The sequence below is a fragment of the Prionailurus viverrinus genome, chromosome E3, assembly GCF_022837055.1.
Source record: "Prionailurus viverrinus isolate Anna chromosome E3, UM_Priviv_1.0, whole genome shotgun sequence".
In the NCBI taxonomy this organism is placed as follows: domain Eukaryota; kingdom Metazoa; phylum Chordata; class Mammalia; order Carnivora; family Felidae; genus Prionailurus; species Prionailurus viverrinus.
Window position 1 is genome coordinate 32,013,621 of NC_062576.1, and position 27,226 is coordinate 32,040,846.

At 48.1% G+C, this 27,226-nt stretch overlaps 1 protein-coding gene across 10 annotated transcripts in view; it reads right to left on the reverse strand.

Moving 5' to 3' along the window:
- SNX29 (sorting nexin 29) overlaps window positions 1-27,226 on the reverse strand; it is a 499,251-nt gene that overhangs the window by 455,790 nt on the left and 16,235 nt on the right. For all 10 annotated transcript variants that reach the window (XR_007147865.1, XR_007147866.1, XR_007147869.1 and 7 more), the window contains exons 2-4: window positions 24,984-25,048; window positions 23,209-23,261; window positions 3,759-3,883 (exon numbers count right to left, since the gene is read on the reverse strand). Coding sequence is in view for 2 of the 10 variants with exons in the window: in XM_047839171.1 (XP_047695127.1) it covers window positions 3,759-3,883; window positions 23,209-23,261; window positions 24,984-25,048 (243 nt within the window). In the remaining 8 variants the exon portion in view is untranslated. The remainder of the gene's footprint in view (window positions 1-3,758; window positions 3,884-23,208; window positions 23,262-24,983; window positions 25,049-27,226) is intronic.

Consider the following 27,226-nt stretch of genomic DNA (forward strand, 5'->3'; position numbering starts at 1 on the left):
CCTCTATTGTACTTGCCTGAGCAGCAAGAGTGAATTCTCTCTGAAGAAAGAGAACATCATCCCAAGCTTCCAACAACACCTGGAACTCAGTCACATACACAACATACACAACACCTGGGACTCAGTCAAAAACCACCAAGCACAAGCCAAAGACAAGAATGCACTCAATATCAAGATGACAACAAAAAATAAGGGGCTTCTGGCGATAGCCAAGTGAGAAGTTAACAAATCCTCTCCCTAGAAAGCAAGTTTATAACTAGACAGAAATGAAAGAGACCACCATTCTGCACTCTGGAAACTGACTTCAGGGGTTTACCATCTAAGAAGTGTTTCTGTTCAAAAACTGCTAAATCTCAGGTAAGAACAGCAAGAATGCTAACAACACAACACTATCTCAGCTGTCAGGGGCACAGTCAACAGTAAATGTGGGCCCAGAGTCAGAGATCCTCAAGCTGAAGACAAGCTAGAAATCCATCTTTCAGCACAAAAACTCATCATTTTTAAATGTTGAGAACTTTAAAAAAAAATTTTTTTAAGCACACTGTACAAGGGCACCAGTTTCTAAACTCAGCCCAACGTGCACCCCAACCCCAGCTGAACAAACGCAGTCCTGCCCGGCAGACCCTCAGTACTATCGACTGTATTGTGATTTTCGACAGTATCATTTTGTTCAGTCATTACCTTGAACTCCGTTCTCCTCTCTTCAAAAGGTAATGTTCCTCATGTGTAAACAGAGCTACTGCAACAGCCTGTGGGTTAATTCACTGTTATCCTATTGTCCCCTGTCGCTTCCAGTCCAGTTAACTGGGCTACAGTGGTCTACAGAGGAGCAACAAAGGGCAGGGCACCAGGGTTCCTGCCTGAAGAGGGGGGAGCTGACAGCAGCCAGGAATCTGACATCAGTCTGACCTGGTTGGAAGCCTCAGCTCTGCCATTTACTAGCTATGCGAAAGTGAGCAACTTATTCACTTATCTGAGCCTCGGTGGCATCATCCGAAAAATAAGGGCATCATCACCCAGCCTGCAAAGCTGCTGCCAGGTTATCAAGCACCAGCTCTGGCAGCTCTGTGCCCAGGCCTGGGCTCTGCACGCGCTTTCTCATCAAGCCCCCACCACAAAACCGCGACCTTATTTTACGCACGAGGAAATGGAAGCTCAGAGAGAGGATGTCCCAGGGAGCTCACGTGTGACGAGTCACAGAGCGGGATTTCTAGGGTCACATGTCACCAGCTCTAGGGTCTGGTATTAACTGCAAAGCTACATAAAGGGCCCAGGCCAGCAGCCAGCAGGGACGAGGGAGCACAGGGACACTCATTCACATCCAACCCTCCTCTCAAGATTTCATTTTCTCCATTCCGCCTGCTACGGTCATTCCAATGGCTTTACGAGCAGCTGTAAACAGCCACCAATCTGATTCTTCCTGACTCCTAGCAGCTGAAAACCCACCACCACCACCCCCCATACAAGGATTTAATAAAATGTTCAATAAGAGGAAAGAGGCTCTAACCAGCCAAGGACCATGTGTACCAGTGACTGGTTAACTGCACCACGACAAGACTGAAGGAAGCCCTTGGCAGCCACTCGCGGGCTAAGCCAGTTCGGTCTTTCCTCCGCTCCTAATTGCCGGGAGGCCCGGAACCTCTTCCACAGCAGAAAGCAAAGCAGAGACCCTGCTCACCGGCCGGGGTCTGTTCCGGATGCAGGTGTGGAAAGGGCGCCGAGACACCGGGAAGGGGCATGAACGAACGGTGGCCACAGCCTCACACGTGTGCTGGCGCTCCTCTGATCACCAGGCCCAAGTAAGAGAAACACACGAATCCTAGTCCGGGTAGGGCCAGACAGAGCCATCCTGCACGGCCGAAGGTTGGAACCCCCGTGGGAGGAGACGGAGGAAGAGTCTACACGTTTAAAGGGTGTTGGGGAGAGGAGGGTAACTGGTTACATGGTGACTAGGCTGTAGGAACCGAGGCAGCCTCGACGGAAGCCTCCGGACAGCCCCCCAGGGAGACGGAATGTACGTCAGACTCACTGGTGAAAACAACGAAGGCGCAGCAGGGGCGCTGCCCTAGGGTCTACCAGCCTTACCCTCAGGGCCTGACTCCAAAGCCAACGTTGCCTCCCACCAGGCCAGCGGCTGCCCTCGTCGGACGCAAGCAGACCCAAGGCCTCATGGCCTACCCCACACTGGTTTCTCTCAAGTAGCTGCGCACGGACAGGGAAGAAGGAAACAAGAAGAAACACGAGGGCCCATCATGGTGAGGAGGACCCTGGGAAAAGGTACGTCCTCCAGCAGCTCATCAACCAGCCCAGAGCACTGAGCCGGCTGCATGTGGAGGACAGAAGCCACCAAGACGGCAGAGGCCAACATCCTAGGCGACCAAGGCAGCAGGCGGTGGCTTCCACGAGGAATGAGGCCCTTGCAGGTGGCTCCTGTCCAACCCGGCCCCGTATGTCCCCAAAACTTAAAGAAGGGACCCAGGAGCACAGAAGAAAAATCAACAGTGACGGGAATCCCTCTCGTGGCTGTCCCCTGACCCCAAGGGGAAGCACGTTCACTTGTGAACAGGAGCAACTGGGGAAATGAACAATAGAGCTGAGAATCCAAGGAAGGCAGACACACAACACGAGGGAGAGGGAGGGGGAGAGGGAGAGGGAGAGGCAGAGAACTGTCTTGTCTGGCAGAGAATTCCCACAGACGCCCCGGACAGACACGGCGAGGGCCAACGGTCAGCTGTGAGCGAGGGGCCCTCCGAGCATTTCGGTCAGCAGTGACACGCACGTCGCCACAGTGACGAGATTCAGGAACTCAGAGCAGCACCCACAAGCAGGGTCTGAAAGAACCTACTCTTTAAAATGTCCTGGAGGGGGGCCCCTGGGTGACTCTTAAGCGTCCGACTTCGGCTTAAGCGTCCGACTTCGGCTCAGGTCATGATCTCACGGTCCGTGAGTTCAGCCCCGTGTCGGGCTCTGTGCTGACAGCTCGGAGCCTGGAGCCTGTTCCAGATTCTATGTCTCCCTCTCTCTCTGCCTCTCCCTGTTCATGCTCTGTCTCTCTCTGTCTCAAAAATAAATAAACGTTAAAAATTTTTTTCTTTAAATAAAATGCCCTGGAGGAAGGGCAGAGTACGTATCTTATAGGACATGAGATGCTTCTAGGTTCAGATCCAAAGCAAATCGCTTTGAACAGTTTCCTCATCTGCACAATGGAGAAAATAAGGTCCCTGCTACTCACAAGGCTGCCGAATGAGCTAACTGATATAAAAGACTGACGAGGTTCCAGGCTTGTGCAAACTGCTCCTATGTGTCGGTAGTCATTATTAACACTGGCCCCGTCCGTCAGACACACAGGAGCAGGGCACGCGGGAAATGCTGTGGCAACACGCATACGGACGGTAGCAGAGGCGTAAGCTCAGAGACCTGCTGTCGCTGTTGCTGAAGACAGACTTGACCGCGGAATGGCGTGCTATCCCCACACACAAAATTAGAACACGTTGAGTTCCCAGCGATTGCCAGCCACGCTGGTCACATATGCACCTTGGCTGCAGCACCCCGAGCCCCCAGAGATGGCAACCCGCGGCTCCAAGGGGTCCGCAAAGGACAACGCCAATAGTGACCCGGGTAAGACTTTCTCACTCGTGGATTTCTGCGCCACCACGCTCCCCCCTCCCCCGTCCCACACGATTAAAAAATGAAAACTTTTTAAAAGGAGGGCAACAGAAAAGACCTCATCCTCTGCGCTGCATCAGGCCAAGCAGTACCTGTTTCTGTTTTGCTGGCGAAGCCTGCTGCCTGTTTGATTGCGGCCGCCGTGAGCGCCAATCCCCGGCTCCTCTTCAGGCCATGCTGCAGGACGGCCTCAAACTGGGCGCACAGACAGGTCACCCTGCGAGAGAACCAGTGATTCATCAGTCCGTCTGTGAAGGGAGACAGATAACCAGGGCAGCCCCAGCACCTCCGGGGAGGGGGTGTGTCAGCGGTTGTAAAGCTCAGCGGGAAGGTACACACTGGACAGCTGGATTGGCAGTCAGGTAAGTGACACGGAATTGACTGGGGCCTCTCCACACACCTCTCCCCGTTTTTGTTCATTTCACATAAGTCCAGGAAGCCCCACAAAGTCTGGCCATATTCATCAGACTCCTGAACGCATAGTAACAATTCACAGGAAACAAGGGAAATGGAATTGGTGCCAGCCATCAGAGGAGAAAAGAATAAAATCCAATTTAAAAACAGATCAGTTAGGCTTAGGGAGGGGCTGGCTGCTAACTGTATCCAATTCACAAGTTCCAACTCTAATTCATATCACATGTACTTTAAAGAATTAGATTATCTTTGAAGAGATTGAATGCACCAGCCTGACAAATTGGAAACATTGTATAATTTCATGGCCTGTTACATACACTAAAAAAATAATATGAATTCTGATTCTTGTTCTTTATTTTGTTGCAAGAATATTGTGAAGTCAGATCCAGAGTTAATGGAAAGAATTTTCAATTAAGTTACAACTACTGTGGATTCAATTAAATTTATTTCTCAATAACCAAGGAAATAGGAGTTTCAAGGTCATGTTGGCAAAGAGAGGAGGTCACAGCTACTATGTCCTATTCTTAACAACCATCCCAGGGCTCTCGGGCCCCAAGGCCCATCGGGTCTGTGGACTTCAGAGACCCTTCCATTCACTCATACAACATACGTTAAGAAATCCTGAACTCCTCTGTGCCAGGCTCTATTAATCTAGGCTCTGAGGATACAAAGACATACCAAGGTCTCTGCCTCACCACATTTGCATGGTTCTAACAGAGGGAGATACACAAACTGAGCAGACCATTTCAGTTATGAGAACTTTGAAGAAAATAAAACAAGACGAGGTGACAGGTGGAGACACGTCAGGAACAGGCTTAGATTCAGTGGCCCAAATGGAGGTAACCTTGGAGTTACGACCTGGATGTGACAAGACATAGCAGGCTGGGCAGGGGGACCCAGTGCAAAGGCCCGGAGGCCATCACCATCTGGCTCAACCTTGCCTAACTTCAGGCATTTCCTGATCCACCACCTCCACACCTGTAGCAATAATACTCTAAGAGTTTATTGCTCTGTGGGTGGTAAAATATTTTCATAGCCATTATTTCATTAACTCTTTCCACCAACATTATGATACAGGTGGTATTACATCCATTTTACACCTTAAAAATACAGGCTAAAGACATTTCAGAGACAGTAACATGAGTACATAATAAGCAGCAATATAAGACAGTACATAATTAACAACATCTGTACTCCAGTCCTGCCCAAGCCTGAACTGATCCAAGGTAGTTTCCAATACACCCCATACCAAGACAAACATGCTTATTCTAAGACAAATGTCCTCTCTTTCCCATACCCCACTTTTACTCAAGTCCTCTGCCTGCACCAGAAAACCCTAACAGAGCATCAAATACCCAGCATTCATACATTCACTCTCCAGCCTGTTCTCATGACAGACATCACTAATCCATCCCAGCATTCCAGGTGACCACTGCCAATGATCAAAGCTGGCCCTCCACAGGAAAGAAACCTATGTGGCATCCCAAACCGAACAAGTGTCCTCAACTATGCTGGTTTCCAGCTGCTACCTTGGCTCTCCTGCAACTGCTCAATGTCTGGTACACAGGACGTGCTCCCTAAATCCTTTCTCAGCGGGCAGGAAAATGAGTAAATAATCTTAAATCGTGAGTCCCAGATTACTCCCCCACACTGGAACAACCCTCTTTGCTGGGCAGATGTCACCCTTAAATATGAGCTGTGCCTATGCCAGTCTCTCTGCAAGTTTACCCAGGCACACATTTAAGGGCTTCCTGAAAGCTGGGACACCTAGCAAAACTATCTAAATTCCACAGCAACCAAAAGACGTATGGCAAAATGGAGCCCAGCCAAAGCCCTATCACAGGAGGAATACACCAGAATTATTATTCTCCATAATAAACCACAGCCTGTACCTTTAAACAAATTATCGGCAAATACGGTAATGAAATCAACAATCCCTGTTAGTTTGCTTGGTTCTAGTGCACAAGTCAGTAACTGCCCCGCCAACTCTAGATAATGAGTTGGCCCCTAAAGAGAATGGAATGCAGGTGAACAGCACAAACCCAGTCCCCAAGGCTCAGGTTACATCATCAGTATTACCTTCCAGATGCAGACATGTCACAATCAACCTAATGCAGCAGAAAACCCACAGGGGGTACTAATCCTATAATTAATTCATTGCGATGACCGCCTTGCCAAAGGCCATTCTGTTTATCACCCTCCCCATGTCCCCTTTTCACTTCCCATTCTACCTGACCTTGTACCTACTGGTCATTCAAGACTTGCCTCGAGGGTCCCCTCCACCAGGAAGCCTTCCTGAGTGCTTCCTCATTCTGAGCTTCTTTCTAGTACGGCACTTGACCAACCTCTCTGTTAATAAGCTGCTTCCTAGAGCTGTCTCCTCTCACTAACTTGAGCTCCCAGACACCAGGGATCATGCCTCATGCATCTTCAGTGTCCCAGTATGTAGCACAATGCCTGTCCCAGTATGTGGCACAAGTGTGGTAACCGTGGCCAAAATGGCGCCTCCCCTGGGGGACTCAGAATACAGACTTGCACACTCAGGCAAGAGACGCATCTCAGGAGATGTTGTACAATTCGTATTTCGGGCCCAGGTCAGTTGAATCAGGCAGAACACACTTGTCCAACCACACGCATCTCTACCTCGTTAACGCATGGCGGACACACTACAGGCACTGATTTATGACCTCACACCCTAAGGCTTCCATTTCTTCTCATCTTTACTCATTGCTATGATAATTCCTGCAAAGCAAAGGGGCACCTGCTTGAGCGGGGCTCTTCATTTTCTCAGCTTGGTCTCTCCTATTTCCCAGAATGCTCTCTGCTAAATGCTTTCTGGCATCACTGTGGTGGGCTGGCTGCCTCCATGGCATTTCATCACATCCAACTTCTAATGTAAGTCAGTGAATTGGGCATGTTTTTAATTAAGTGGGGGGACTTAACAGCAAATGTTTTCAATTTTTTTTTTTAATTTTTAATGTTTATTTTTGAGAGGAAGAGTGCAAGTAGGGGCAGGGGGTGCAGAGAGAGAGGGAGACACAGAATCCTAAGCAGGTTCCAGGCTCTGAGCTGTCAGCACAGAACCCAACGTGGGGATTGAACTCACAAACTGTGATATCAAGACCTAAGCCAAAGTCAGACACTTAACTGACTGAGCCACCCAGGCACCCATGTTTTCATTTTTTTATTGATTTTTTTTAATTTACATCCAAATTAGTTAGCATATAGTGCAACAATGGTTTCAGGAGTAGATTCCTTAATGTCCCTTACCCATTTAGCCCATCCCCCCCCAACAACCCCTCCAGTAACCCTCTGTTCTCCATATTTAAGAGTCTCCCTGTTTTCATATTTTTAAAATCACCAATCAAGAGGCACCTGAGTGACTCATTCGGTTGAGCATCCGACTTTTTTTTTTTTTAATATTTATTTATTATTGAGAGACAGAGAGACACAGAGGGTGAGCAGGGGAGGGGCAGAGAGAGGAAGACATAGAATCTGAAACAGGCTCCAGGCTCTGAGCTGTCAGCACAGAGGCTGACATGGGGCTTGAACCCACAAAACGGTGAGATCATGCCCTGAGCCGAAGTCAGTCACCCAACCAACTGAGCCACCCAAGTGCCCCAGCATCCGAATCTTGATTTCGGCTCAGGTCATGATCCCAGAGTCATGAAACTGAGCCCCACATCAGGCTACACACTAAGCATGGAACCCGCTTGGGATTCTCTCTCTCTCCATCTCTCTCTCTCTCTCTCTCTCTCTGCCTCTCTCCCCCACTCCCGCTCTCTAAGATAAAAAAAAATTTAAAATTTAGGGGCACCTGGGTGGCTCAGTCGGTTAAGCATCCAACTTCGGCTCAGGTCATGATCTCATGGTTCGTGAGTTCAATCCCCACACTGGACTCTGTGCTGATGCTCAGGGCCCAGAGCCTGCTTCGGACTCTGTGTCTCCCTCTCTCTCTGCCCCTCCCCTGCTGATGCTCTATCTCTCTCTCTCAGAAATAAATAAAACATTAAAAGAAATTTAAAGAAAAAGCACCAGTCAAAAAAAAATCACTTCAAGTATTTACGCATACAACTGTTTACCAGATGAAGAGATACATCGACTGTGGTGTATCGATACAGAACACTGCTCAGCACCCCCTACAAAGGGGTGAAAAACTGACACTACAACGAAGATGAGCCTTGGAAACACTATGCTAAGGGAAAGAAGTCAGACCCAAAAGGCTACACAGCGCAGGATTCCATGAAACGCTAAGAAATGGTAAATACATACAAACCAGAAGTCAATCCGTGGTCGCCTAATGCTGGAATCAGGGGTTAACTATAAATTGGCACAGGAGGAAACTTTGGCACGATGAAAACGTTCTAAAACTATATTGTGGTTAATGGTTGCACAACTCTATAAAAGTAGTGAAAAAAAAAAAATCAGTGCATTGTACCCTTACAAGAGGTAGATTTGTATGGTATGTATATTAGACTTAAAAAAAAGCTATTTAAAAAGAAAAAAAAAACGGTCCTCAAGGTGCTCAGTAAAGCTTGATAAAGGAGTTCATGTATGGAAAATCAAATAGCCTGCTCCGGCTGAATGTGAAAGTTATCTACCACCAGCAAAGGGGGACACGGCATGAGCTTAACTGGTTTACTGCTGAAATTCTGCAAGCTGCGACCTCTATTTCAAGACTCCTTAACCTGCCACATCAATCTACAGTAAGATTCTTAAGAATCCTCTACTTTTTTATGGCAAACGTTAGAACAACAGACAGGATCAACAATGAAAGTAACCTTACGAAGGAGGGCACATTTCAAAGCACTCCTTTCACGTGTTAGAGGAACCTTTGGGAGAAAACCAAGTACAGTTATGAAAATGGACTGGATCATCCTCATGTGGAAAGCTCCGATGTCACCTGGAGCGGAGTCAACTGTACCCCTAAAAGTCAGGCAATTAACAGCATCAGCCCTGTGCCACATTTAAGGCAGCGCGATCACACCAGCCTTACTACGGCAAGGCCGTGACACGACAACCATTTGCAGCGGCTATGCTCTGTATTTGTGCCTTATGAACTAACTTTTCCAAAGGGCACATCCTGTAGCCTGTGAATTTCACTGGCAAAGACCAGTCCCCCGCTGCAATCTACAAGTCGGATAAAGATTTACAAATGAAAATATTCTAAACATTATCATCTGCACCTGTGGAAAGTTAAAAAACACCTAAAGAGCTGACACTGGGAACTAGTTGAATGAACAGTAACAGAGCATATGGTCAAATGCTATTTAGCCCTTAAAACTCATACCAAGAGCTTCTAGTGAAGATCCACAGGTTTAAAATATAAAATGAAAAGTAAGCGGGATATAAAACTACATACTGGGGCGCCTGGGTGGCTCAGTCGGTTAGGCGTCCGACTTCAGCTCGGGTCACCATCTCGCGGTCCGTGGGTTCGAGCCCCATGTCAGCCTCTGGGCTGATGGCTCAGAGCCTGGAGCCTGCTTCCGATTCTGTGTCTCCCTCTCTCTCTGCCCCTCCCCCGTTCATGCTGTGTCTCTCTCTGTCTCAAAAATAAATTTTAAAAAAAAACGTTAAAAAAAATTTTTTTTAAAAACTACATACTAAGTATGCTCTCAAGCATGCTAAAAAAAAATCCTAAAGAGAATTAGGTGAAAAAAATTAAGAGCCACTTGGCAAAAGAATTACTGCTGATGTCTTTCTTGCCTTTATGTTTTCCTGAACTTAGCTTCTTTCCAAAATAAGCATTAAAGAAATATTCTTATCTCAAAAACCAGAAATATTGCTACCTTGAGCTACAACAAATGAAGAAATATGATTTAAAAGTTATGATGAGAAAAAAGTGTACAACTATTTTAAATGCTTATAGAGAACTTGAAATACATTTCTTTTTAAGTTTAGATCATAATGTTAAGCAAAAAAAAAAAAAAGGAGATCTACAAAAAGATTTTAAAAAGTGTTTCTAACCCACAAATAAAAAATACTGCAGGGGCACCTGGGTGGCTCAGTCACTTTAAGGATCTGAGTTTGGCTCAGGTCATGGTCTCACGGTTCTTGAGTTCCAGCCCCGCTTCACGATTCATCATCCTTTGCCCTCCTGAGATTCTCTCTCTCTCTCTCTCTCCCTCTCTGCCCCTTGCTCACTCATTTTCTCTCTCTCTCTCTCTCTCTCTCTCTCTCTCTCAAAAGAAGAAAAAGACGGGCACCTGGGTGGCTCAGTTGGTTAAGTGTCTGACTTTGGCTCAGGTCATGATCTTGTGGTTCACAAGCCCAAGCTCTGCTCAAGCTGAGCTGACAGCTCAGAGCCTGGAGCCTGCTTCAGATTCTGTGTCTCCCTCTCTCTCTGCCCCTTTCTGGCTCAAGCTCTGTCTCTCTCTGTCCCTCAAAAGTACATAAATGTTAAAAAAAAAATTTTTTTTTTGTAAAAAAAGAAGAAAAAGAAAAGATGCTCAAGGGGAACCTGGGTGGCTCAGCTGGTGAAGCACCTGACTCTTGATTTCAGCTCAAGTCATATTCTCATGGTACAGGAGTTTGAGTCCTGCATCAGGCTCCACACTGACAGTGTGCAGCCTGCTTGGGATTCTCTCTCCCTCTCTCTCTGCCCCTTCCCTGCTCGCTCACTCTCTCTCTTTCAAAAATAAATAAACTTAAAAAAAAATAAAAACTAGTAGAATTAAAAAACTAAAAATAATTAGAACGATTATTGGAACCGTAACTTGGAAAGGTAACCGTAACTTGGAAAGGGTTTGGCCAAGAGAGAAAATGCAGAAGCAAAACGTTACATATGATTCAATTTTTGTAAAACAATAGCAATAAAACCTGTGTTTTATTTGTAAAAATTCTGAGAACATGGAGAAAACCGCAGAACAAATAAATCTCGGTCATGAACACAAGGTACCCAGAGGGAGGGAAGGGAGTAAAAAAGAGAGCAAAAAAAAAGCTGACACAGAACCAGAAAAAAGAATGCAAGCCTGGTAAGGGTGAAAACTCACAAGGCAATAGTTTTCAAGACAGTGTTAAGTGTGAGCGTTTGAGGGTGTAAAAAGAAAGTGAAAAAAATCAAATGTATGTTCTACCAGAAGAGCAAGAAATCAAAACAATGAGCAATTCTTAAATGGGTTAAATCGTAATTTCTGACCATTTTCACAAGTTACTAACACCAACACAGGATCTGTCTTCTCTGGGGTGGACAGACCTCCAGCTCTCTCCAGAAGCAAACACTGTCCCGGCTTCTCCCGGCAGAAGAGACGTTTCAAAATCAGGAACAGGGGCTGGCGGCTGGGAAGGAAATCAGCTGAAGGGGCTGGTGACATTAAAAGGGAAAAAGAACGGAGACAAGAGTCCCTAGATGCAGAAGGAGGGAATAAATGGGAAATGAGACACAGAAGGGACATTAAGCCAGTGGCCCATGAGTCTCCAAGCCTGGTGGGAACCCAGTCTGTTAGAAAGAAAACTTCACGCCGAAGCCTGCTTTCAAACAAAAGGGAACAATTGAAAACCAGTTTGTTCTGATTTCTGGCCGCACCTTAGAGCCAGAGAACGGACATCTCATCCTCCGTGTCCAGTCAGCACCTCAGGCTTATCAAGGCTCAGTCACAATGCTTCTCGATCCTTCCGTCTCTCCTCCCAAGAGCACTCCCTCCACCCAGCGCCCCTGTCCCCTGCTCCCCGGGCCCCATCCCACCCCACCCATCCCCCCCACCTCCTCGGGAAATGCAGATCTGAGTATATTGTCCTTTATTTCTCTCTCACCCACGCCACACTTTGCCATGGCATACAGTCCATGACACAATTTCAGAAGGGACACAGATGAACATTTCTATGTTAATCACTTCAATGCATCAAGAAAATCTATAACCAGCCGTCCATCTTTGATATCACTGATGCTGTTACTTAGGACAAGACCAGAGTCATAAGACAGGGCCTTCAAATTCCACCACAAGCCAACACCTGGCTCAGACGGTATAGAGAAATGGCAAAAACTGTGAAAATGGTATGCAAATAGCCACAGCCTGGGAAATGACACCCTAACTGGGGTGCCTGGGGGGCTCAGTCAGTTAAGCATCCAACTCTTGATTTCGGCTCAGGTCGTGATCTCACAGTTCATGAATTCAAGCCCCATACTGGGCTCTCCGCTGATAGCGTGGAACCTGCTTGGGACTCTCTCTACTTCTCTCTGGCCCTCCCCTGCTCTCTCTCTCTCAAAATGAATTAAAAAAAAAAAAAAAGAGGGACACCAGGGTGGCTCAGTCAGTTGAGCGTCTGACTTCAGCTCAGGTCATGATCTGGTGGTTCATGAGTTCGAGCCCCATATCAGGCTCACTGCTGTCAGCCTGTCGGCACACAGCCCGCTTTGGATCCTCTGTCCCCTTTCTTTCTGCCCCTCCCCTACTTACGCTCTCCCTCTCAATAAATAAATAAAACATTAAAAAAACAACAACTTAGGGGCACCTGGGTGGCTCGTCAGTTAAGCAATGGATTCTTGGTTTCACCTCAGGTCATGATCTCACTGTACAGGAGTTCGAGCCCCGGGTCAGGCTCCGCACTAACAATGCTTGGGATTCTTCTCCCCCTCTCTTTCTGCCTCTCCCCAGGTCCTGCTCAATCGCTCGCTCTCTCTCTCTCTCTCTCAAAATAAATAAATAAACTTAAAATAGAATAAAATTTTTAAAAAAATAAAGAAAAAGAAAAACAATGATACCCTAATGGATAAAGTTCAAACACCTAGTGACTTTCCAGATCACCTCCCAACACCTACAACACATCATCCACAATCCCCTCTTTTGCTCATGCCTGCCTCCACCTTCCCACTTGCTACTCCTGCTGCTGGAATTCCCATTCTTCCCATGTGACCGCTAAAGACCCAGTACTCACCTCTCACGTCTATACAATGTAATTGTTACTACAGGCCTCCTTGACTGTCCGCAATTTACATGCCCGTCTCCTGGACTCAATCGGAGAAACATCTCGTCCAGTTTACATCCCTAATGCCAACACAGTAGTCTACAGATAGATAACTGTTGCATAGAGGAATTAATGAGCGGTCATTCTAGCCTTTCGTTTCCAAATTGGCCCAAACACTGGTATGTCAAGTCATACGGAGACAATGTATTGAGTTTTAGTAAGTTCTTACTGGCTGTGCCAAGCAAACATTGTTATATATAAGGAAGCGGGGACCATGATTATCATCTGATGTTCCGGATGATACAACAGAGGCCTAGAGAAGATAATCAAGTCCAAAATTACGCGGCTGGTAATTGGTGATTTGTGGCTGGGTGGGCCTCTCACGTCAGAGCTTAGACTTCAGGCTCATGGCCTCTCTCTGCTATCAGGACAGTGATGATGATGGTGATGGTGATGACAGTGCTTACATATTGTTTCCCCTGGGCCAAGCACTATTGTCAGCGGCTATAAACAATATAAATATTTATTGATATTCAGACATGGAAATGCGCTCAGATTTGCTAAATGCCCTAGAGTTCCCCTATAGCTAAAAATAATCTTTTTCCAAAAAGAAATCAATTCATTTGATCACTACAGTAAAATAAAAGAATATACAACATGAAAAAATATACATATACAGGGGCGCCTGGGTGGCTCAGTCAGTTAAGCATCCGACTCCGGCTCAGGTCATGATCTTGCGGTTCGTGGGTTTGAGCTCTGTGTTGGGCCCTGTGCTGACAGCTCAGAGCCTGGAGCCTGCTTTGGATTCTGTGTCTCCCTCTCTCTCTGCCCCTCCCCTTCTTGGGCATGTTCTCGCTCTCTCTCAAATAAATAAATGTTAAAAAAATTATACACACACACACACACACACACACACACACACACAATGTGGAACCACCTACTACAGATCCTCAAAGTGGAAATGAAGTACTCAAGATAGGAGGATAGAAAATCCAATTAATGAACCCCAAGATTTTTTGCAAGATGAGAAGAATTAAAACATCCAGGCAACACCTCAAACTAATAGCTTGGGAAGAAACCCATGACAAACTGAAGACAAAAATCACATGATGAACAAGACCTTTAAAAGAAGAAAAGGAATGCCTGACAAAGCCATTTGGTTTCATAAGTGTCCAGAGGAATCCATAACGACAGTTTTCAACTGTGCTGAGAATAACATTAAGGAACAGCAAAGGTCAGCTGGTTTTGTTTTGTAGCTTCCTGAAAAGTTCATGAATGTTTCTAACTCTTCACAGGTAAAGAAAAATCACCAAAACAAATCATTCTTCCCTGGCAAGCTTTGAAAGGAGAAGAAATGCTCCTTTCTCCGACTTCTTCTGACAACATTCCCTGAAAGGATCACAAAAATGTACATTTCCTAAATGTTCTGAGACAAATACTCAAAGCCAACCCATCGCCACCCATCACGGCAAAGAGACACAGTGCGCAGAGAATATTTACCAAGTGTCGGGACACTTTACATAAAATTACAACGACAGTAACAATAGCTAACAATTTCTGGAAACATACTAGCTGTTCGGCTTCACATGAACTGACTCAGAGCTCTACTGAGTCGATAAAGTTACTGCTGTTCCCATTTACAGATGAGGACGTTGAGGCACAAGAAAGTCAAAACTTGCCCACAGTCCAACATGACTGGGGACTGGCGACACGAGGATTCAAACTGAGCTCCAATTCCCACACTCATCCTGCCGGCCCCAAGTTTGGGTCGCTGCCGATAATTCCAATGGACACCTTCCAGACGGTGTTCTGTAATTCCACGGAGGAAGGAGACGCTTCTGAGGAACAATAACGTATCTGGCCCTTGAGGTGACTTCCAGTGCCTGCTGAGTCCTTGGGCCATTATTTCCGGAAGGCAAACTATTCAAAACACACATTACAGCCTCTCCCAAGGCCAGCGTGACTGACAGTACGTGGAATAATTTTCATGAAGCACAAGAATGGGTCTTTGTTCTGAGGGCCAAACAGAGCAGGACCACAACTCCAATGGGAAGGGGTGAGGAGAAACGCTGCGCTCGGGAGCCTGCTGACTGCCCCATTTCCTCCTGGGGGGCTTTCGGAGGACAAAATCATGCAAGGAGCCTCGCCTGCCATTTCCTTTCATGTCCGTGGTGTCTGATGCTTTACATGAGGCCCGTGGCATCTTGCTGTGTCATCTCCGAAAGATCAAACACATCTGCCTCCCACACGCTCACACTTTGCGATTTCGGCTGTAACAGAATAACATTGTGTACAAAAGGCACAGGGGCAGCGCTCTTTCCCAGACTTGAGCCATTCACAAACAGATGGGCAACTTTTGTTACATCCGAGCATGGGTAGCCTGGTTTACTTGTCCTGGGTTTGACTCCTGTTTTCCACGGGAGAGACGCCTGTTTGAAAAGGGAAAACCTATTGCTGTCACAGCACTGGGCCCCACAAAGCAAGCCCCTGTGCCGCTCTGCTGGAGGAAGGCTAAGCCCGAAGCCTCTGTTTAGACACGAGGAGGGGGCTGTGCTGGACACACTTTGAACCGTAGGCTACTGTTGTCTTCGCAGGTCGAAAGGACCAAGTATCAGTAATTTCATTTCATTCAACCTCACATTAATACCAAACCAGGTCTCTCCCCCAGTATCGCTGGGACTGGAAAAGAAAAGGCGAACCACTGAGCCACTAGGCAGCTGAGGGGAATTGAATGCCCTGACATTTAACACTTAACATTAAGTACTTTTTGGGGAAACGGTGTGTTAGGAAAACCATGAGGGGCTATAGTGTCAGAGAACAGGACCACAGTAGGAAAACAAAGTCTGTCTCCAATCCTGTTCACTACCTACAAACCACGTGACCCACCTAATCAAAGTGCATGCTCCAGCACCAATGGGTACTAGATACAAAGTCAATGCTACAAAAATGACCAGCCTCCAAGGTTTTACAGCTGTAAGAGCAGGGAAATTACCCTGCTCCTGCTTGCCTACCCCTCAGGGTCACTGCAAGGATCAAAGGACACCGATCACATAGACATGAACACTTTTATTTTTTGTTTATTTTTTAATGTTTATTTAATTTTTTGAGAGAGAGAGACCGAGCACAAGGAGGGGAGGGGCAGAGAGAGGGAGACACAGAATCTGCAGCAGGCTCCAGGCTCTGAGCTGTCAGCACAGAGCCGGATATGGGGCTCAAACTTGTGAAGTGCGAGATCATGATCCGAGCCCAAGTTTGCTGCTTAAGCGACTGAGCCACACAGGTGCCCCTAGACACGGACATTTTTAAACCGCATGGTATTGTCACAAGAAAGCCTATCACTACAATACAGCAGCAACAGGGGACAACTGGTGGGCATCATGGCCACCCCGTGTTCATTCATAACAGCCACCTTCATAACAGCACCCAGATTTCATTTGAAAGTTTACTTCTGCCTCACTGGATCCTGTCTTGGGATGGTGACCCGAGGAAACACCTGGCACTACACAGGCCAGCGGGCTCCCAGGAAGCTCCTTCAGCCAAATCCTTCTGCTGGTGGCCAGCAGGTGGTCATGTGACCTGAGACTGAGACTGGCCAGTCAGGTGTTTCCTCCCTAGACCTTCAATCTTGGCCAGAATGAGAGTCACTCTGGCAGCAGCACCTCAACTGGACCAGCATTCCTGCTAAGAGACACCTCTGGGCCCCTGTGTCTAGCACAGGAGCCTTCCAAAGTTGTCTTGACTCCTTCCCATCTCCAAACCCGGCCTTCCATCAATTCTACAAGCCCACAACATCCTTAGCTGGAGATTCCTGTTGATTGTTGCCCAAGAGCCTTGGCAGATACAGCTGTGTGCCAGCCTTTCAAAAGTTCCTACTGGTGGGGCGCCTGGGTGGCTCGGTCGGTTGGGCATCCGACTTCGGCTCAGGTCATGATCTCACGGTCCGTGAGTTTGAGCCCCGTGTCGGGCTCTGTGCTGACAGCTCCAAGCCCGGAGTCTGTTCCAGATTCTGTCTCTCTCTCTCTCTCTCTCTCTCTCTCTCTCTCTCTCTCTGACCCTCCCCCGTTCATGGTCTGTCTGTCTCTCTCTCTCTCTCTCTCTCTGACCCTCCCCCGTTCATGGTCTGTCTCTCTCTCTCTCTCTAAAATAAATAAACGTTAAAAAAAAAAATTAAAAAAAAAAAAGTTCCTACTGCTGTTCGTCCAACCAACTGGAATCTGGCTATGACCCTAAGCCAACACTCACAGTCATGCCCAGAACTTTACCTACGACAGTCAATTTTCAATGGCCTTCAAAGGTAACACTTGGCCTTTTAAGAGAAGATCCCTTCCAATTATCCATTATATCTTAGTAGTCACTTGTTCTCAGTTTCCTATAGGAGAATGACACAGAAGAGGCACGTCTCAGGATGTGGGGTCTGAGAACTGTACCCAGAGTTATGTGGAAAGAAATCTTCCACCCTCGGGAACATCGAAAGGTCTCGCTAATACACTTTTGCCCTTCCCTTCCATCTGCAGACTGGTGCCTGCATCAGTAGACAGCATGGCAGGAGTCCCAGCCGAGTGAGGACCGTCCCCACCAGACTGCACTCCGTATGGAGTGAAATTAACACTCCGACATGTCTGGCACTTTTACACACAGTATCTGACTTAATCTTCCCAAATGGCAGGGCAGCTCTGATTCTGACCACCTTTTCGGATGCGTGCGTTTTCCCCACACCACCAAGCGATTCTCTGACACCAGCTGGGTGTCCTACACCTCAACTCAATTCTGACATTTTCCACCTGGAGACAACATTAGAGACCCCACAGGTGAAGGTCTGTTCTGCAAAGAAGCTGTTGGTGTGGTTTGTCATGCATTTCCGCCCAGAGCCGCACACACACAGTCATGGGGGGCTTACTAGTCGGCTTGTGCTCCGTATCCGGGCTCAGGATCAGAACTGGCCCTTCTGTCCCCGACACCAAGAGGAATTAATTCGCCTCACCTCCTTGAGCCAGACCAGGCTGGGCCCCTGGAAGGGATCAGGGAGGGCAGAGAAATATGCACACACCCGGGCTCCAGAGATTGTGAGATACAATAAGAGAAACAGAGGAAAAAACGGCTTGCTCAGGACCGCACTCAGGCAGACTTAATAAATCACATATGGGTAAGTGTATATGTTGCCCCGGTGGGAAGACTTAGTCGGAAGTCCCACCTGAGGGGAGGGCGCTCTGCTCAGGATGCTCCATTGGGACTCCAACGGGGCTGCTCGCCGCTGGGCTCCCCCAGCGAGAAGGCTGGATGTTGTGAGTACCCGATTTGATGAATTTACCCTTCTCTGTTCTTCTCTGTATTTTTCTCCCTCTTTATGTTTACTGGAATTGTTGAATTGCTTATATTCCCTTTCCCTCATAATTAATAGAGCTTTCCTCCACAAAACCAAAAGTGTGGCTATCGTGAATTAGTACTATTCAGAACAAGGTCTCAGTTCTATGAGACGCCACACATCCCCCAGCCCCCCCCCCCCCCCAACCCCGGTCACAAGCCCAGGCGGTCACCTGTACTTCTGCCTGACCGGCTGTGTATCTCAAACATTCCCACGACCTCCTCCGTGGGTTAGATGAATTTGCCACAGCGACTCACAGAACTCAGAGAAACATTTTACTTACTAGATAACCGGCTTATTGTAAGAGGATGATGTGAACTCAGGAACAGCCGGGGGGAGGGCTGCGTGGGGCCAGGTAAAGGAAGAGAACACGCAACTTCCGTGCCCTCCTCAGGAGCACCTCTCTCCCTGCACCCCTGTGTGCTCATCAACACAGGAGCTCTCGGGACCCCATCCTTTTGGGTTTGTATGAAGATTTCATGACATAGGCACAACTGATTAAATCACCAGGAGCTGGCAACTGACCTCCACCTCCAGCTCCTCACCTCTCCCTGGGGGAGCGGGGGGGGGCTGCTGGGAAAGAAAGTTCCAACCCTCTAATAGCGTGGCTGGTTCTCCTGGCCACCAGCCCCCAACCTTGGGACTTGCTAAAAGTCACTGTATTCACATAACAGAAGACACCTTCATGGCTCTCATAGCTTTGGAAATTCCAGGGGTTTTACAGCTCAAGGCCAAGAACGGCAAAGAACAAATATGTTTCCTGTTTAAATCAAGATATCACAGTAGACCTAATTCTTGGGCTCTGAGAAGTTAGGCAGGTGGCTCAACCGCAAAGGGGAAGAGCCAGACTCGAAGCCAGGCAGTGAGAGCCAGAGCTCTCTCCCGCCAGCCTGCCCAGGGCACATTCCCAACCTCCTAGACATAGCCCTCAAGTCACGTTCTGTAATCACTGCCTCACTGGGCTATCTTCCCCAGTAGAAAGAAAGCCACCTGAAGGGTAGAAACACTCCTGAAATACTTGAGAAGGCCCCGTGTCCAGCACAGAACCTGACACCAGCTAAGCATTCAGCAACTAACTGCTGAACAAATGAGTGATCCAATAAATATTTATTGAGCACTTACTATGTGCCAGGCACTGTGGACACAGTGTGCGCAAAATAGGTTTATTTCCAGCTTGTCATGCAGTTGAACAGATAAACGTAATCAATCCATCGTACCAACGCGTAATGTGAAACAGAGATTTCTAGACTCTGACAGTATTGAGCAGGGGTCACAAAGGACAACCCCTCGCAGAAAGTGTGCAGATCCATGGTACAGAGCAAGGAAAATAGCTCCAGATAATTGGGACTTCGGGGTCTGGTGGGGCAGGGGAAGAACTGCAGTCGGGGGACCTGAAGACTTCCCCGACAATTATTCAAAGACTTTGAAAACAAACAAAACAAAACAAAACCAGAAAAGGCCAGGCCAGAGTAGCTGGAGCAAAGAGCCAGACTGTATCAGGGATGCGAGTCTTTTTCCAAAGAGCGAAGGTTCCCTATGGCAGAGTGAAGGGACGGCAACTGCATTCTTCCTAAGTCTCTCTGTGCAGAGGAAGCAGGACAGAAAGGGAGTCAGTCGATGGCAGCCATCCTATGGGGGGTGTGGTGACCGGGACAGGGTGATAGCGGGGAGCTGGAAAGCAGTGAATACATGTGAGGTGACCTCTGGTGCTGGGCCATTTGTCAGGGGTGAAGAAGAAAGGGGACTCATCTATCTTTCCAGACCCCACAACAAAATGTTCTTAACTGCAAGGTCAAGCTTTGTCACAATATAAGGACAATGATGTGGCCTTTCCTGTATGAAGGTGGTGCCACCTCTACCCAAACATATTGCAAAGATAAGACCAAGACTCTGAGTCTTGGGGGAAAAACAATTTTTTTAATGTTTATTTTTGAGAGACAGGCCGTGAGCAGCAAAGGGGCAGAGAGAGAGGGAGACACAGAATCCAAAGCAGGCTCCAGGCTCCAAGCTGTCAGCACAGAGCCCGACGCGGGGCTAGAACTCACGAACTGTGAAATCATGACCTGAGCCACAGTCGGATGCTTAACCAACCGAGCCACTCAGGCGCCCCAAAACAATTTTTTTAAACACAGCTTCAAAATCAACATAATCACTAATTGCAGCCTAACACGGGAAGAACGGACTTTGGAGCCCGAGAAACTAGGGTCCCACTTTCAACTCTAACTTTCTCAGATGTCTAACCTTGGCTGCATTACTCTACTGGACTGAGTCTGTTTTCTCATCCGTGAAGAAGGAATAACACCACCACTCCAGACATTAAGTGTCAACATGCACAAGGAGTGGCCAGAGACGTGAGAAGCAGTAACTATCGGGGCACCTGGATGGTGCAGTTGGTTAAGCATCTGACTCTTGATCTCAGCTCAGGTCACCATCTCACAGTTTGTGAGTTCAAGCCCCCCATCGGGCTCTGTGCTGATGGGGTGGAGCCTGCCAAGGATTCGGTCTCTGCTTCTCTCTGCTCCTCTGCCATGTGTGTGCATGCACGCACACGCGCTCTCTCTCTCTCTCTCTCTCTCTCTCTCTCTCTCTCAAAATAAATAAGAAGCAGTAACCATTATTATTAACATAAAGCAGCACCCTCCTTTTAGCCATAAACCACAGCTCTCATTGAAGGAATTAACTTTCTAACTTCTATGAAACGTAATATTTTACCTACTAAGAACCTTAGTAGTATATTCTATTATATAAGAACACATTCATTTAACATTTAGAGATGGATTGTCTCTCTCAAGAAAAGAACAGGATAATTACGAAAATAAAAAAGTGATGGAGAAGTCCTGAGCACACACACCCTCACCCATCCACACACATGCATGCACACGCACTCACACACATATGTGCAGCTGGTCTAGGATGGGAGGGAGAATTGCATCATTAACGAATGAGCCTCCCAGATGATTCTGATGCAGGTGGACCTTGTGTCCCCAAATCAGGACCCCTGTGCTGACCAAGGCCAGGCCCCATAGTAAAGCCTCAAGAACAACTGTAAAATGCAAATCATAAAAAAAAAAAAGAATTATTCTGTATTTACACTTATTAAAACTGTATGATACGGGGTGGAAGGACAGACAAAAAGATCAATGAAACAGAAACAGACACTGACAAGTAAGTAAATAAAAATCTCAGTAAGGATACAGCTTTTATACTCTTAAGGATAAAGCTTTTGCTCTGGCACTTTCCATGGCTATTTTATCTTCCAGCAAACACTACAGATTTACGTCCGTTCTACTTACTGCTTACGAGTACTCCGCTGGGAAGGAGAGAGGTCAGGACCCAGGGCCTGCCTGCTGTCTCTCCATGTTCACAGTCAAGGCACAAGAGCATTCATAAACCAGTTATTACAGTGCAACATGGCAAGTTCTGTAATAACAATAATTTCATCTACTGAAACAAAAGAGAACTGAAACAATAAATCGGTCTAATGATCTGATGCCACAACCACATACTAAGAACCAAATGTGCGACAGGCACAAAATGTCTGTGCAAAAGAGAGAGATACACACTAGAGGAGTCGCCCCTCGGCCCTCAAAGCTCACAAGCCTCGTGGTGCCACAGATTAAACAGCTGACTACGATACGATGCCGTGCACGCGCTCACCCAGTCACTCACCCTGATGGGTCTTTCCTAAGCACCTTCTACACGCTTCCCGGCACCAGACTTACATCAGCGATCAAGACAGCAAACATCCCTGTCTGCACAAAGCTGACATGACAACACCCAGAGACAGAAACCAACAAAATAAACAAGCCTAACATACAGTCTGTCAGCTGGTGGTAAGTGCCAGGGAGAAAAACCAGGTGAAGGAGAGACAGGATACGGGAGGGATACAGTGTTAAATCTGCACCAGTTTCAAATAGTCCCTGCAGCTCTATGACAATGTGGCGCTATGCGCTTTGCTCCGGCTGGTAAAGTGTGTCACAGACATGGGTCTGAAAGGACAGACCAGGAACGGGCTCTGCTGGGCGGGCTGGGGTGAGTGGGCCGGGCCACGGCCAGTCTCCGGAATGACATGAGCACCGAGCAAGCGAGTTCCCTCATTTCCCTTCCTTTGCGGGGAACGTTCCTCCCGCCACCGTCAATCACTGAATGACTTCACAAAGCAAACGCCTGTGTGTCTCTTACCTTTGCCAAAACATTCCCATCTCCTCCCAGGCAATGTGAGAAGCTTACACAATTATGTCAGTCCTTCCCGGGTCAGGAAAGTCAATGCCAATTTTGGGGCTTCTTTTTTATATATATATAAAGGAAACAAGCAATCACAGTATAAAATATGAAGACCAACAGAAAGTATAAAGATCCCCAATATTCTTAGACCCAGGATTACCTGTGTTCACATTCTGGTATGTTCTTCGCCAGAGTGGTGGTTTCACATAGCTAGCATCACTCTGTGTCGACATAACTTTATATGCTGGTCTTTTTGTTTTAACTACATAATTTGTAAATTACTCCATGTGCATTTCTCTGCTTCAAGTCAACGCTGTGTGGACGTCAATTTAATGGCTATGTGACATTCTGTTCTACTGATGCCCTGCTTAGATTTCTGACTTGCCATCATTATCAATTACCCTGAAGATAACCTTATGCAGAAAGGTATTTCAAACAATTCCCTCAGAACGGACTACCAGAAGGAGTAGTGCAGGAAGCCGCGAATACGCGACACGAGCCGTCACTGCGTAGGTGGTCCGCAGCTTACCCAAGCTGAGTCACCGCACCTCTCGGCTGCAGAGACAACACAGAAGCGACTCAGCTCTGGCCGCCTTTTTGGTCTTGACAGTAGATGGTTTTAGAAGCGACACGTTTACCTGCTGTCGGAATCCGAGGCGATCTCCTTTCTCCCTCCAAAGCGGATCTGGCACTGCATGGAAAAAGAAGCCGCTGAGATTAGCGGCTGCGATGGGACACTCAGACGTCACTAACAGCCCACACAGGCCTTCGGGGTCCTGGGACACACAGGGCCAGAAACTCCAGGTACCGAGTCGGGGTGTCCCCTTGTCCCAGGTGTCAAGCCAAGACGTGAGGCAGCCTTCCAGCCGCCACCTACTGAAGCCTTTATCTCCCACTTGCACAGAAGGAAGGCGTGTGGGAAAACAGTGCTAAGAGGAAAACTGAAGCACACAGCCTTGTGCAGATTTTCTAGGAAGCTTCTGTATGTCAGCAGCTGACTGTCTGAACACAGAGCTCCCCACGGGCGACAATTAATACTTACACAAATCTGTGGTGATGGGTGCCTTTGGAAAGGGCCCCAGAGTTGTTATGACTGGCTAGGAAATTATGGCAGCATGATTCAAGCCTCAAACATGTCATCTGGTTGTGCCGAATGACAATTCACCCAGGGTGGATACAGATGAAAGCAAACCATTCTTTCTTCTCTAATTGTGGTAAAATATAGATAACGTAAAATTCACCATCTTAACCATTTTTAGTTACACCATTCAATTCACAATATCGCCCAGCCATCAGCCACTCTCTCCCCTGTGGGGAGCAGGCTCGCAAGATTCCGGAACTTATTCATCCAAAGAATGAATGCATTAATGAATTTAAATGATGTATTTGTCAAAACACGTGGGACCGCATACTTAAAATTAGTGTATTTTATTGCATGCCTCAATTATATGTCAGTAAGATTGATTTTTAAAAACCATATGTACACTTTCACCCACTAAAATATTTAACAACAATAATAATAACAGCAGCTCTGGGCATCAGCTCCAATTTATTTCTGTTCAACGGCTACACTTAAAGTGGTGCCACGGGCGCCTGGGTGAATCAGTCGGCTGAGCACTGAACGCTTGATTTCGGCTCAGGTCATGATCTCCAGGTCTGTGAGTTCAAGCCCTGCGTTGGGCTCTGCACTGACAGGGCAAAGTCTGCTTGGGATTCTTTCTCCCCCTCTCTCTTCCCCTCCGCACCCTCCCCTCAAAATAAATACACTTAAATATATAGATATTTAAATATACGAATTAAAGACACTTAAATATACGAACTGCCTCAGAGGCTGGTGGGAAGGATTCAACGGGGAGCGCTTAGCAGGGGGCCTGGCACGTGACGAGCGTGCACTAAATGATGCACGTGTCACTCACGCACGCCAGGCCGGCACGCTGACGCCAGCCTAAGCCAAAGCTTGCTTCCAGGCCCGGCCAAAAGCCGGACGCCAAAAGCGGCACCGAGGAGAGCCCTCCGGGAGGGCCCTCCGGACCCTGGGCGAGGCTTCCTCCCTCCTGTCTGCCCTGCTCTTGTGCCCAGGAGGGGCTAACTCCAACCACGACCTCAGCTCCTGGAAGCGCTGCCATCAAACTGCCTGGAGGGAGACTTCGAAACCAACACCAACGCTCCTCCCACCGGGACGTCACGAAGGACGGGGGCCTCCAAAGGTATCAGAAAGTCAGGACGCGGGCGCCCCTCCCTCGCTGCTTCGGACTGCCTCACCTGCCCTATCGTTTCCTGCGGAACACCGCCAGCCTCACTGCTCCCAGAAAGTGGGAGTAAGTCCGCGCACGTGGAAGGGCAGAGATGACCCCATGTGAATTGCCGGGCACCGTTACTCGACCTCAGAGGCAAGTGCGAGCTTCCCTCTTACCTGTTTCACTGCATCCAGGAGTCGCTCCAGCAGAAACTGTCTTTTCAAGTCATTGTTCTGTGATCCTAAAATGCAACAAGGCGTCATTAGTTCTGTTGCGCGTAAGCCTTTTATCGAGACTTTCTGCCACATGGTGCAGGGCTGTCCCCACCTAGCATCAACCGCCTCTGCGAGGAGAACAACAAGACCAGGTACCAATAATCTACATCATTACAATGGAGTCTGGCCATCTGCCTGTTAGGCATCACAGGAAAGCAGCTAAACTAGTATTCCCCGAAGTTGAAGAACGTGTCCAGCAAAGTCTAACCCAGGGTTACCCCACCTTGGCGCTTCTAACATTTGGGCCGGATCATTCTCTGTGGTGGGGCTGCCCTGTGAACGGCAGGGTGTTTAGGAGCATCCCCGGCCTCCACCCACCAGATACCGAGTGCACACACATACACACACCCTGGTTGTGGCAACAAAAATGTCTCCGGATGTTACCAAATGTCCTCCGGGGGACAAACTGCCCCCCCAGGTGAGAACCCACAGTGTAACTATAACCGAGGTTCCCTAGTATGGCAGGCACTGCCCACTGGCTGACCTCACTCTCTCCAGCATCCTTTCCCCAGGCCACCTCCTGCGGTACAAGCTGCAAAACCAAATTACTCCTTTTCTCAGCCTCTTTTGGAGGGCTGGCCTTAGAGAGCAGAGGGCCGTGGGCATTGGGGAAACCACGCCTTCCTGATCAAAGAACAGATGGTAATCGCTTCATTCCTCCTTCCATCCTTCACGCCTTCACCATAAATACCCTGGGGGGAGCCAGAGCATCACCGGGCAGCCATGAAGCAACAAGCTTGGAAGGAAGGTCAAGGGAATCACAGAGACTCCAGGCCTGGTGCCATTTCACTGCTGAACCAATACCAGAAATCTCCCACCTCTCACACAGCAAACAACCCTGTTTGCTCAAACCGCTGTATGCCGGGCTGTTACTTGCGGCCAAAAGCATTCCTAACCAATGCATGTAGCGTGTGCTCAACTTCTGTTTATGAGGGTCAAAGGCAGGCACACTTTAAAGCACCAAGCAGAACCCTGTCAGAGCTACATCTGCGGTCCCTTGCGAGGCCCAGGGACCCCAATCAACAGAGACACGGCTACGTACTGTGACGCACCAAACACAGAACAGAGTCATTTCAAACGAGACTCAAATTCAGAGGTACAAGAGCAGACGCCCCACGCCATAAGCCTGGAAGTGCCACCAAGCTGCTTCTCTCTTGGGCAACTAAACACGGGCTTCACCAGGGAGTACCAGCTGGGCATCACCCCACAGACGGTCAGCGATTCATCCAAATCATGCCAGGGCCACTGGGCTGACCACCACTGTGACCGCGTGTGGAGCACTTCCTGCGTGCCAGCCGCTACACTCAGTGCTCGGCAAGATCACACCCTGTAATTTCCACAACCGCCCTGCAACCAAGGGATTGGGACCCCCCCACACACACACCCCACACCGCAGACGGGGAAGGTGAAGCTCAGGGAGAACAGCATTGTGCGCGATGCACTCAGTATTAATCTAACTTCTACCGTGTGCCAGGCAGTGTCCCAAGTGCTGGGGACACAGGAGTTAAGTGGTAGACAAGAGCCATCTTCTCATGGAGCAAAACTTCTATTAGGGAAGAAACCCAGGGCACCTAAGTAAACCTACAGTGGGAGGACGTCAGAGAGTCATAGTCGGAGGAAAAGCAGATGGGGTGATGAGACAGGGAGGAAGCAAGAGGCCCCGGCGGCCAGGGTGGCGGTGGAAGGCCTCTCCGCCCAGCCGACAGGTGAGCTGAGCCCTGTATGGGGACCAGGAACAAGCCTGGAGAACTACAGCAGACCAGCATTCCAGGCAGAGCAGGCAGCCAGGGTAGATGCCCAGAGGCAGGAACCAGCTTGGTTTCTACTCTTCCAGGATCAGAAGGAAATCAGCTGTGACTTGAGCAAAAAGCCAAAAGGAGGAAGTAAAGAGGAGACAGCAGGCAGGAGCCGGTTACAAAGGGCCTCACGGACCAAAATCACAGGTTTGGGGTAGGTTTTGTTCTCATCTGAATACCACTTGGTGGAACTGTGATCCTCAGTCAAGACCATGCCCCTCCAGAGTCTATGTCCAGGCCACCACACAAGGCTGCTGCCTCACTCCAGACCCAGAGATAAAGCCAGTCATGGACACATGGTGATACAACTGACTTCCCGAACTCTGCCACTGTTATTTTTTCTGGAGG